This window comes from Acinonyx jubatus, chromosome C2 (assembly GCF_027475565.1).
Source record: "Acinonyx jubatus isolate Ajub_Pintada_27869175 chromosome C2, VMU_Ajub_asm_v1.0, whole genome shotgun sequence".
Taxonomy (NCBI): domain Eukaryota; kingdom Metazoa; phylum Chordata; class Mammalia; order Carnivora; family Felidae; genus Acinonyx; species Acinonyx jubatus.
In genome coordinates this window covers 86,517,525-86,530,925 of record NC_069384.1, presented here as the reverse complement: position 1 = coordinate 86,530,925, position 13,401 = coordinate 86,517,525, and the positions used below count along the sequence as shown (strand labels likewise).

General features: G+C 35.3%; 1 protein-coding gene across 4 annotated transcripts in view; it reads right to left on the bottom strand.

Annotated features, from left to right (window-relative positions):
- Window positions 1-2,980: 2,980 nt before the first annotated feature.
- ZMAT3 (zinc finger matrin-type 3) overlaps window positions 2,981-13,401 on the bottom strand; it is a 32,575-nt gene continuing 22,154 nt past the window's right edge. For 3 of the 4 annotated variants that reach the window (XM_015071017.3, XM_027061396.2, XM_015071019.3), the window contains exon 6: window positions 2,981-10,408. In XM_015071017.3, the coding sequence (XP_014926503.1) occupies window positions 10,197-10,408 (212 nt within the window). In that variant the 3' untranslated portion in view covers window positions 2,981-10,196. The remainder of the gene's footprint in view (window positions 10,409-13,401) is intronic. The other variant, XM_015071021.3, reaches the window with a different exon arrangement.

Sequence of the window (13,401 nt, the reverse complement as noted above, 5' to 3'; positions counted from 1 at the left end):
AAGAAAATGTTAACATACACCACCACATGAACCTTGAAAATATGCTAAAATAAAATAAACCAGTCACAAAAGGACAAAGAGTGTATGATTCAACTTGTATGAGCTACCTAGAGTAGTCAAAGTCATAGAGAAAGAGAGTAAAATGGTGGTTGCCATGGGGCTGGAGAGAGGGAGAAATGGGTGTTATTGTTTAACGGGTTATGGAGCTTTGGTGTGAGAAGATGAAAAAAGTTCTGGAAACAGTTGGTGGTGACAATGTAAGACAGTGTGACATGTACTCAATGTCACTGAAAGGCAGACTTGAAAATGGTTAAAAATGATAAATTTTATATTATGTACATTTTACCACAACTTTTTTTAAAGTTTTTAATTTAAAAAATCGAGGGTCAAAGAAGAACCAGTAAAAGACATCTTGGAAATCATATGAGGGAATACCATGTAGTCAAAAAGAGTAAGATCCACATGTGCTGGTAAAGAATGATTGCCAAGGCACACTGGTCACCAGAAAAATGAAAATGTGTATGGAAGGCCACCATTCATATTGCATAGGAGATCTCTGGAAAATACCTAAAAAACTGGTAACTGCCATTGCCTCGTGAGAGGAAAACATGGCAGCATGAGTTCATGGGTGAATACTGGCCTTATCTATTCAAAAACCTCAACCGATTTTTAAAGATCAATTCTCTAAGTTCTCCATGCTACTAAGAGGACTAAAAATAAATAACTGGAAATCACACCTAATACCCCAATTCTGAGTAACTGAGGAGTCAAGTGACATGCCCGGGGGGACACAGGTGACAGAATTGGCACCGATTATCCTAGAATGCACTTTTTCTAAATGTTTGAAGTATTTAACGAGACTTTAAAAATGTCTACTTCTGTACTGCCAGCTTATTGAAGCAGAAAACATCATATTTTCCCCAAAATAAATTATGCTTGGGAAAAGTTTTTGTATTTTGCATTTTGTAGTTTAGTTTTTATATTGTCAGCATCATTTCCACATATATTGTAACATTTGCCCCTATATGTAATTTTTATAATTTTAACAATCTCCTTTGATAAGACATTTTTCTAGTCCTTTCCTTCCAATTTGAGGCTCTCATTGATCATTATTTCTATTTAGTTTCCGTATTTGTTGTTTACCTATCCAAATATGCATGGATAATGGGTTCTTTTAAAGCAAAATAGACATTTTTTAAAATCACAAAAATCATACATACACACATATATGCATTCTGATTCCCAATCCACCATTTTTCCCATTCTGCATACTTTAGCACCTAAAGTTATAAAAAGAATACAGCCCTTGTTATTTCCTAACATGATGTCTGCCCTTACATTATTTATGGATTAACAACTCTTCTCCTCCACTAGATGGTTTTTAGCCAAAGATCCTGCTCCCAAAGTAGTGTACCAACCACATTCAAACTGCTAAGATTTAGAGAGTCCACAGGGTGGCACTAGATACCTTTGGTCAAAATCCATAACCCAGTAAGCTACTTCTAAAAAAACAGGGATAGAGAAGAGCCTCTGGCATTAGCAAAGATTAAAAATTAAAGCTACTATGAAAGACATCTTGTTCCTGTCTGGAGGGATGGCTGCCAGCCAAAGTATATTTGAAGCTCTAATTACATACTTAAAGACAACCAAAGTACCAAGCAGACGTTATAGACTCCTATGATGAAGCATATTTCTTCCAGTGGCAAATATCCATCTGTTCCTTTGAACGTACTTCATTATACATACATACAACGTACTTCCGTACACTTCCTCCTAATACGCTTTTCTCTATCCATGTATCTCCACATCTTTCTCTCTTACACACACATACACACATGCATCTACACACCATGCAATGTACTTTTAAGTGATTTTTTTTTTTTGGCAAAGATTCATAATCACATCCCTATTAAATATTTACAGTTCAAAATTGTTGCCTGTCTTCATCTTTTTGTAGGTTTCTACTTTTCAACAGTTTGTGAATATCCCACAAGTAGGAATAAAAGTTGGTGGATTTTCAACTCAGATGATAAAAATCTTAAAATTCATCACAAAAATACCCATTTCTGATCTCTTTACAATCTTATATTAATTTATAACAGACTGTGAAATTTCATTACTAGTCTTTTACATACAGGCAATTGTAAAGGATAACACCCAGCAATTGATCTTGAATAGATTTTCAGCAAATAAGCTTCAGAAATGCCTGAAGAAAGAAAAGCTGAAAAGCTCTAGTGGTTAAAGACTCTCTTTTTTGATGCCCATTATCATAGCCTTCTTTTAAGTTAAAAATCTCTTAGAGATGATTTAATAAAATGTGCTGCCTTGAGTATTTTTACAACACACAGACAGATTCAATGTGATCTATTCACTTCATTCAGAAACATTTTTTTGTGCAGACACAAGAATTTTTCCCACGACAGTAAGTGTATGTGTCTTGCATCCTGATTAAACAAACTGTAACAGCACCTTCCAGCCCTATAATCTACTTTTTAAAATGAGTATTTAAATTCAAAAGCACATTGCATATAGTAACCCAGAGTACTTAAATGACCATAGCTCAATATTTGCATATATAAGCTAATTATAAGAGTATTTTATATGTGAAACACTCAAAAGATTAATGGGTAGATCCCTTTTTACATTGTTTATTTTCAGAAGCAGTGATTATGGTCCTGCTAAGCCCAAAGTTCCTTAGAATTTGAAGGAAAGATAAATTTTAAAATACATCAATAAAATTAAGAACTTGCTCCAGGCTCAGGCTAACTCCAGTGATGTACAGAAGAAGTCGTGTGAGCAGCTAGGTCAATTCTACCGCAAGCCCAAGAGCTGACATACTCTGTATCAGTTCAAGAAGTCTGGCAGATCATATGCAGACTGATGAATGGGAAACCTAGTCATTGACCATCAGCATTGAAAATAACGCCTCAGTGCTGACAATGTACCTTTTCCCTGTGATCTCCAACTCATAACCAAACAATTTGCAGACAAGACTCAGAAACTGTTTTATTAAATTGAACACAAAATGCCTGTTATAATAATGTCAAGCTTTTATCAGAAATCAGTACAGAAGTGAGGATACACAGCCAAAATGAGCCATCAACATAAGCAGTGTAAATTTTAAATAACTTTTGGATTTCTATATTCGATATGCTAAAAAAAAAAAAACAAAAACCAAAAGAGCAATTTCAATTTCACAATTCACGTTGTGTAAAACCACAGTTGATTGGTTTTAATCCCATACTTTTGCCATTTTATGGCCCCAGAATGCAAAGATTTCCAAGTCAGTGACTGGCACTTAGCCCCAACAGCATACACAGATGTTAAACCCCTGAATGACATTTAGAAAAAATTTTAGGAAACAACCCCAATTTCATACAGTTCTGGCTGGCGCTTTTTAGCCATATCCTTTACTAGATATTGTTCTAGTGAAACAGCAAAAGCCAATTTTAAAAGTTTGCCATGCCATTAAATGAAGTGTTCTAAAGTCTCCCTTGGTTTTTTATGATTTTATTCTCTAATTTAAAACAATAACTACACTAAAATGCAACCTTAACAGTGAAAGCAAAATCAGTTTTGCTTCTGGATCTAGAGCATACATCCAAGACAGGCAACGTATTGCCCTAGCAGATGCATGGAATGCTTGAGAGCAGAATCGGACATGCTCTAGTAAGGCATTTCAAAGCAGACACACCATACCCAAACTAAATTATTATGGTCAGCTGAGGATACCACAAGGTGAACGCCAATGTACACAGAATTAACAAGAAATTCTTACAAAATGACACACTGATTTACAAAACCACAGAAAGGTGCTCAAGTACCAAAGAAGGCAAAACAACGACCAGCCGCTCTAAAAGAGTTTTGTTCCAGTAAATGCCAGATTTGCAGAGTAGAAATAAACTTCATGTGTGCTTTGCCCTAGGATATCACTCATCCTGACACATGGGGTTACTTTTCCTTAAAAAAATATATCATGTCGACAATATACATTGATTCAGTGATATAGAACATTTATTTTCACTAGTGAGGGGGTCACTTAAGCACTTACATAGAAAAAGAAGTGAGTCATGAAGGTTATTCATATGCAAAAAGAAATCTCATAAAACCTGCATTATTAGTCAGTATTCAACAGTGAAGTGAGATTTTTAGTAATTACATTGGCTTAATGAGGAACATGACCATGAAAAAAAGCTTTAAGTTCAAAGAATCGTAAAATGCCTAAAAACGAAAGTCTAACTAGTAAAAGTACATACTTTCATTTTAAGGTCCCCAAAGGAATGTTTAGTTATTTTGGAAGCCATGATTTGTATCATACAAGCACAAGAATAGGAATCAGGAATAGTCAAGTTTCAATTCTGACTTATTTGTTCAATCTTCATGACCTGGAGCAAGTCACTTAAGTTCTTCAGATTTTATCCACAAAAAAATTTGGCATAAAAATAAAGGCATATGTCAAAAAACTTTTTTTCTAGACAGTACTAGAGTAAAGCTAAAGATGCTTACTAAGGCTTACAATTTCAACAACTCATTGTACAGTACAATCGTTTTTGATCCTGCTAATTATGGCTAGAGGAAGCATGGACAATTACAATTCTCAGGGAATTCAAAGTCCTTAAATAAGTTAATGGTTTCAACTTTCTAAACTACAAAATCTGTTCTTCTCAAGTTGTTTAAAACCACTAATCATCTACAGGTTTGACTTTCCTCCTCTCTACATTCTGGTGGAGCAGGTAAAAGTAATGACAGAGATGTAGTATCGTGGAGAAAAGCAGCAATAGATTAAAATGAGGTATACACTGATTTAATAAACCCCAATTGGTAATTTACAGTTTTTTTAAGAAGCTGCATAGTTCAGCAAAAATACATCATAGAAGAGGGGTAAAGAAAAAAGTTCTTATCATCGAATTTTAAAATGTGTGACAACTAAGCATTTAAAATGACCAACCCCCAAAAATGTCAGGTTGGAAAGGAATTGTCTTCCTTTATGCTACGCACATATAAAACAGAAACCTAGAAAGCTAAAGTTCACGAGAGAAAAAAAAAAATGCATGTTATTTGGTTCAGGTTATCAACTTAATACACTGCTTTTTAAAAGATATTAATTTAAACAAATAATAAACTCTAGTTAATGACACCCATGCTGAAGTGTGTAAGGGAAATGTACTGTCTGAAATTTACACTGAAATATGGATTTTAAAAAACTCCATGGATGGATGGATACAGGGATGGATGGACATGTGGTAATACAAACCTAGTAAAATGATGATGGTAGAATTTACTGGTGCATATATGGTAAAATTTTTCAACCGCAATGTACATTTAAAATTTTTCATAATAAAATGTTGAGGAAAATGTTAATATTTCTACAATAAAATTAATTTAGCAGTGTGTTTTAAAGACTCAAAGTACCCAGGCAATTTAGAATTTTAAATTAATTGAAGTAGGGAATTTTTGTTTTAAAAGTCCTCACCCCTGATTTGTGAAGATCCTTTCTTTAACATAGAGATGAATTAACACAATAAGTATTGTGGCAAGGGTAAGATAGTCTCTTCACACATCTCATTTGCAAGTAAATAATTCTCTCCTCTCTCCTGGATAGACATGTTGGGAAAAGACCACTGGAAAAAAGTTCTTCCAAACATCAATGTCAAGCCCTTTTCAACCCACCACAGTACTATTCACTAAATATAAACGTAACACAGATTAAGGTGAAAAATAATCTGACTATTGCCAGCCTGGGATAACTGGATTTATTTTCAGGGGTATGGTTCCTGATCAATAATGTTAACAATTTTATTCAATATCAAATTGAAATTGCACTAAGCAAAAAAAAAAAAAAAAAACACGTAGAACACAATTCACACAGACCTTTGCTATTCCAAGCTTCTGTTTTATGAATTGTGATTAATGGCAATAATTCTATCATCTCTTCTCTCTGTAAAATACTAAAACTTGCTAAAGGCACTCATATTCTGGGCTTAACGGAGACAGGGTCACATGGGACCACAAACCAGTATTGTTTTTTTGGTAGCTACCCAGAAAGGGAGTTTACAAATGACCTTCCCATTCATAATGGGAAGAAAAGGTCAAAGAGCTATCAGTAGGAACGTCGTATGAGAAGCTATTTACACAGCTATTTGTCCATTCAGCTAGACCGATAGTAATAACTTACGATGGTAGAGGTCCACAACCCAAAAAAAAAAAAAAAACCCAAAAAACAAAAGCAACAACAAAACACTATTATGTATGAAACTCCTGAACAATGATTTGGCTGTTAAAAAAAAAAAGTTGGCAAGGTGGAATATTTTTCAAGCATTTGTTCAAAAGCCTGCATTAAACTTTTGCCTATATTGACAAAATATTTCTATTTCTAAGGAAGCTTTATTGTTCTTAGTATATGCCTCACCAAGTTCTTCAAAGAGCACTTCCAGCCTACATCCTGATATTAAGGAAACAAAACAGGTTCCAAATATACCATCCCTAGACCTCTCTGTAGAGGATACTCCGCCTAACGGTTACATGTCTCCCCTGACACAAGTAAGGCTCTTTTTTACACAGGTCACTGGACAGTCCTCAAGCTGTCATTGCTCATGGTCCCAGCCAATTCAGGAGTGAAGAAATCCTAAATCCCACCGCTAATCTTTAGAATCTATCTACAGAGAAAGATTTAACCAAATATATATACATATGTTTATATATAAACATGAAATATATATTTCTCCATTTATCTTCATTGAAAGTGTAGATAGGTAGCTATAAGCAAGCATTATCAGTTCTATAGAACAGCTTTATAAAACAAGGTGGAAGATTTCATGCTTTCCTTTAGCATGTTTAAGTCAGAGGAACATAAGGATGATCTCAGACAGCCATGATTCTTCATTCAATCTCAGGGTTTCAAAAATCCTAAATGGTTTTCTAAGTTTAGCAACTAATTACAAGGGGAAATAATGAGGGAGTTGGAGAAGTTACTTTTTCTAAATGAATGGTATAAAATATTATTCATCTTGCAGAATCCAGTGCAATAAGAGACAAGCAGACAAATGTAATAAAAAAACATGCACATATTTACAAGTTGCAGTACATAATATACAAAGACAAGACCAACAAAGTATTTTTCTGTTCAATGTGGAGTCAAAAGGATTACATGGCACACTCAATTTTGTAGCTTAACTTTTTGAAAAAAACACTTCAAAGGCATATGCAATCCAACCTTTTAATTGGAACATGGAATTTTTCCTTTACAACTTCTTGCCCTCAATATCTTAAGAGTTTCTAATTGTTATCTTCTAACATTGACTTTGAATGACAACTTACACAAAGATATTCACAGAGAAAAGAGACTTTGATGCTATGAGTTCTTGCAGATTATTACTGAAATCTATTTGTTTGACTCAAGATTTTCCACTGTTTAGGCCTCTGTCCATCCTTGTATACAGCATATAAAAAGATACTAACATGACTCCTGGGGAGCACAGGGTGCAAATTCTAAAGCACATTACAGAGTGGGAGTGGACTTCACAACATGAAACCAATGGAGATCACTTATCACTGCAGCAGGAACAACAGCCTTCTTCGACAGGGGAAAAAACACTGTCTACAGGGAATGTATGAATATGAGAAATTGTACCATGCAGAGATGTGTTTATTTAGGTATTTCCTTTCTGACAACCTCTGTCACCCTTTGTTTCACCTATGGAATATAGGAGAATATTGCAAGATAACAAGCCCAGAACAACCCACTGTCACAGAGATTTGTGGGGTTTTTTGTTTTTTGTTTTTTGGATGTGTATGTAACCTCTATAAATGATCATGGAAGTTATCAACTTCCTACAGTTTGGAAATTAAGGAGCAAACTGAGTTATTGTAGGCAATATGGTATCTAAAGTGTCATATAAAACAAACACATAGCTCTTTTTTAGTGCAAAGAAATAGAGCAAGTAAGAAATAACACTATAAATCTAACTTTTCTTTAAAGAAAATGCGTTTATGCATTCATAACATCCATTAAGGGCACTGGGAGACTGGAAACCTGAATGTGCAAGGCCAGGAAAAACATCAAGGCCTTTAAGTCCACTGCTTTTTGTATATATGTAATGAGATTGTTAAGTGGGGAGAGTGGGTGAAATCCTTCCTTTAATTTTATTTGTAAAGGAAAAATGGAAAATAGATAAATGCCACTTTTACAAACTGTAAATTCTTATTCACAATCCTTTCTGTTATCTGAAATAAGGATCCAATGAAATTTTCTCTATGGTATCACATAAACATATGTGTGTATATGTATATAAATATATACACACATATATGTGTGCGTGTGTACATATACATACACACACACACACACACACAGAGACATAAAGAGAAAGAGGGAAAAATGAGATTTTTAAATAATTATAGAACCAAGTGGCCAGCACGTTATATTAAAATCTACCAAAAAATTATACTTAGCAGCAAAATGAGTAACCTACTGACCAATGAAATAAGCTCTAAATTGCCCTAAACAAATCAATTATATAAAAGGATTATACTATGAGTCACAAGTCTAGATAGAATCTCAATAACGTTATTTCATTCTTCTATTTTGGGGAGAAAAAAATTACTAAACAATTCTACTATTTTTCAAAAAACCACTTCAACCGAAGGGCAACTTGATACTGAACTAGAGGTTAATCCCAAAACTGAATTTTAAATACATATCTAGATTGCTCAAAAACTGTTCATAAGTATTAAAGGAAAAGAATGACAATGATAATTTCCTTCTCCTCATCTCTTTGCTTATAGAATTCCCAAGGGAAAAAGGAGTTTCATTTTTAATTAGTAATGTAAGCAATCAAATGTGAATTGACCATAGTGCAAAGATACTACTCAATATAAACTTCCTGGTGAATGTGGCCTTTCAAAAGAACTATGGATGAGCACCAGTCTTATCCATGTAACTATAGTAAGTAGATAAAATACAAGTAATGAAAGTTCATAGGGTACTCCATTAGTTAATCTAGCCATACACTAGAGCTTCTTATTTTGAAAACAAGAAAACAAATAATAATACTGTTGTAATTATCAGATACCAAAGTACTCCATAATGTATTTCTATTATCTTTTAGAAAGCTAAATTATAAAGAAACCAAAGTTCACGTATTTTACTATTGGAAATGATGCTACTAAAATTTGATTAACTTTTTTTAAATTCCTCTCTATTTATGAAACAGTAAGGTAGTAGTATTTTCTCAGGACGGCCAACAAACTGGCAAGACAGGAAAGAATGTACAATGTAAGGATCAGTTTATCAAAAAAGTCTGCCAAAACAAATGTCAAGAGAACTGAATTTAGGATCAAGACCATCATACAAGTACATGTTATTATCAGTGAATAGCTCTAAAACCATCCGAAAAATATCTTTGTAAAAAATAGCATATCTATCTTACACTCACTGGATATTGGAATGGGGGGCTTGGAAAGCCCATAATATGGCTGGGGCATGAGAATGAGCTTATTTTACAAGGTAATTCAACCAGGACGGGGAGGGGCAGAGGAGGGGAAAGGAAGAAGGTGGCATTTAAATGAATGAAATCCATGACTGGAAATGAAATTTCACCATTTGGAAGTCTACAAGCACATTGGAAGTGTATGAATCCATGAAAATCTGCATTTCAATAATGGGAAGACATGATAATGGGAAAACATGTCCTGGGAAAGACCCTAATGCAGTTTACAATAATAGTATATCCTACTGACAAGGCATTGCGTTGAGGTGGTTCCAAAGAAGCCTTGGGAAACCAAAATCTCTGCTTACCTGTTGTCACCGTTATCTGAAGTAAGAACTCAAGAATATTCTTAACAGTACATAAAACTAAAATTGCAAAAGAAGGTGAAATTTTCAAATAGTTAAAGCTCTAAGTGATCAGGCTACTAGTTGACCAGAACTCGGTCAAGATAAAAAGTTATTTCTCATGGGGTAGGTAGGTCACATGCTCTAAGTAGCTCAACACAACTGACCTGAAAACGCATCGTGACCTAAGAAGCACATTCTTTACCTTCCCCAGTTTTGACATCTCACGGTACCACTGCAGGTTACATATATTAACATTAAGCAGAGGAATGTACTTATATCAAAAGGACCACAAAAGCAGGGCATGTCGACAGAAGGCAAAACACCAGGCAGGCAAAGCTGCTCTCTCTGAATGTAACAAGCACTATACATATCCCAGGTTCTCCATCTCGTTCCTGTACCGCTGCTCAGACACCTTGCTTTTATGTTGCTTGCTCTCTAAATGCTGCCGGAACTCCATCTCTTCGCCAGCCCCGACATTACACATGGAGCAGTAAAACCGGCCACTTGGAGTCACACACATGGCCAGATCACGGGGGATTCTCTGCCGAGAGCGGGGATTGAAGTAAGGACCTGCTAAAGCAAGAGATGAAAGTAGTGTAGTCACTTCAAAATATTTACTCAATAAATGATAGCAGTCTGGCTGATTATCACTGTAATTTGTCACTCTAAGTTCAAATTATAAAATTCACTGAACTCCCAGCTTTAAAAGAATGCAAAATTCCCAGATTTTCTTAAATTATAATTTTATACAGGTGCAATCTAAAAAGCTAAAATGATTCCTCCAACTATCATCAGAAAGGTTACCGTAGAGCCAAACCCAAACTCAAAATGGCAGTGTCTCTAAAAAGTAAATAAAATTTTAAAAACTGTTTAACTTCCAAACATTACATGGAAACTTTTGTGATTATGCTAACTCATTAATCCAAAACTTCGACTTCTAAGAATTATCCCAAGAAAATACTGAGAATTTTTGCACGGAGATTTGTCAACAAGGACATTATTTATGACCAGTGTTCATATAAGTTTTTATCAGAGGATATGGGGAAAGGAGAGATCAAACACATGATTTGAACAATTACGGTAATGGACGCAATGGAAATCCATGCAGGCACCGTAAGTAACAAAAACTCTTTGATTACATGGAAACGTAATTATAATATGCTACTAAGTGAAACAAGAATATTACAAAATATAATCGCATTTCTATTTTAAAGAAGTATACAGACATATGGGAATGACATATACAAAAACGTTGGTGGGATTACTAATAATTTTATTTTCTTTTTATATAACTGACTTCTTTTTTTTTTTTAACTATGTTAAATTGAATTTATTAGCCTGTGCATTCAAAAAAAGGTAATCTAGGGGCTCCTGGGCGGCTCAGTCAGCTGAGCATCTGACTCTTGGTATCAACTCAGGTCATGACCCCAGGGTCGCGGGATTGAGCCCTGCATCAGGCTCTCCACTGAGCATGAAGCCTGTTTGGGATTCTCTCTCTCTGCCCCTCAACTCAGCTTACACTCATACTCTCTCCCTCTCTCTCTCAAAAAGAAAAAAGTTAATCTATAATTATGTAAATAAATTCTTTAGAATTCAAAATATGTAATGTGACGTATTTATAGGTAAACCAAATTATAACTAATGTATTTTAAGTTGGGGAGGTTGTTTTTTTGTTTGTTTTTTGTTTGTTTGTTTTTTGAGAGAGAGAGACAGAGTGCAAATGGGGAAAGGGGCAGAGAGAGAGGGAGACAGAATCTGAAGCAGGCTCCAGGCTCCGGAGCTGTCAGCACAGAGCCCACGGTGGGGCTCAAACTCACAAACCGTGAGATCATGACCTGAGCCAAAGTTGGATGCTTAACCAACTGTGCCACCCACGTGCTCCTTGGGAGGGTTGTTTGTTTTTATTGAAGTATACCTGACACATCATGTTACCTTAGTTTCAGGTGTACAACATAGTGATTCGACGATTCTATACATTATGCGATGCTCACCACCAGTGTAGCTGCCATCTGTTACCATACAACACTATTATAATACCATTGACTATATTTCTTATGCTATACCTATTATCCTCTGACTTATTCATTCCATAGCTGGAAAGCTGTGTCTCCCACTCCCCTTCACCATTTTGCCCAAGCCGCCCTCCCCTCCCCTACTAACTATTTGTTCTCTATATTTACTTAGCATAATACCCTCCAGGTCCATCCATGTTGTTGCAAAGAGCAAGATCTCATCCTTTTTTATGATTAATATTCCATAGTGTGTGTGTGTGTGTGTGTGCACGCACATGCATGTACACACCACATCTTTATCCATTCATATACTAATGGATACTTAGGTTGCCTCCATATTTTGGCTATTGCAAATAATGCTGCAATAAACAGGGGTACATATATCTTTTCAAAATAGTGTTTTTGGGGGTGCCTGGGTGGCTCAGTTGGTTAAGTATCCAACTTCAGCTCAGGTGATGATCTCGCAGCTGGTGAGTTCAAGCCCCACATCATGCTCTGTGCTAACAGCTCAGAGCCAGGAGCCTGCCTGCAATTCTGTCTCCCTCTCTCTCTGCCCTTCCCCCATTAGCGCTCTCTCTCTCTTCCTCTCTCTCTCAAAAATAAATAAACATTTTTTAAAAAATAGTGTTTTTGTTTTCTTTGGGTCAATACTCAGTTATGTAACTGACTTAAGTTGGACCACTGCTTATTAATTTTCTGCTTTTCTTTTCTACTGTAAGAAATACTTAAGACTTTTCTCAAGATATTATTTTCACTGAATCCTACAGTTTAATCTATTTTTATTACTGTTTGGTTTTAAGAATTTTTAATTTCCCGTATGATTACTTCTTTGATCCATGAGTCATTTAGAAGTATTTTAAAATTTCCAAACGGAAATTTCATAACATTTTTTTAAATGTATTTTTTGATATTGACCTCTCATTTAATTGTATTCTGGCCAGAGAATATAGTCTAAACTGCCATCTGTCCTAAAGTTTATTTTATCTAATTTTTAATTTTTTAAATGTTTACTTATGAGAGAGAGAGAGAGAAACACAGAGTGCAAGCAAGGGCGGGGCAGAGACAGAAGAAGATACAGAATCTGAAGCAGGCTCCAGGCTCCGAGCTGTCAGCATAGAGCCTGACGCAGGGCTGAAACTCACGAGCTGTGAGATCATGACCTGAGCCGAAGTCGGATGCTTAACTGATGGAGCCACCCAGGCACCCTACTTTATCTAAAATCAATACAGCTATCTCAGCTTCCTTTCAGCTGAATTTTTTATCTAATCTTATAACACTTGTCTTTAAACTGGGACCTCAGTAAATTTACACTTACTATAATTACTGACATATATCTGAACTTCTATTAATCCTATTACATTGTGCTTTCTATATGTCCCTTTTTTCTATGCTTCTCTTGCCTTTCCAACTAACTTTTTTTTTGTTTTTTTGTTTGATTTACTGTTCACGTGAATTACCTCTGCTGATATGTGTGTGCACTGGAGGCTGTGATGGGGAGAGAATGAAGGACTATTCAGTTCAACTCTCCCTACTGCAGATAATCAGAAAATGCAG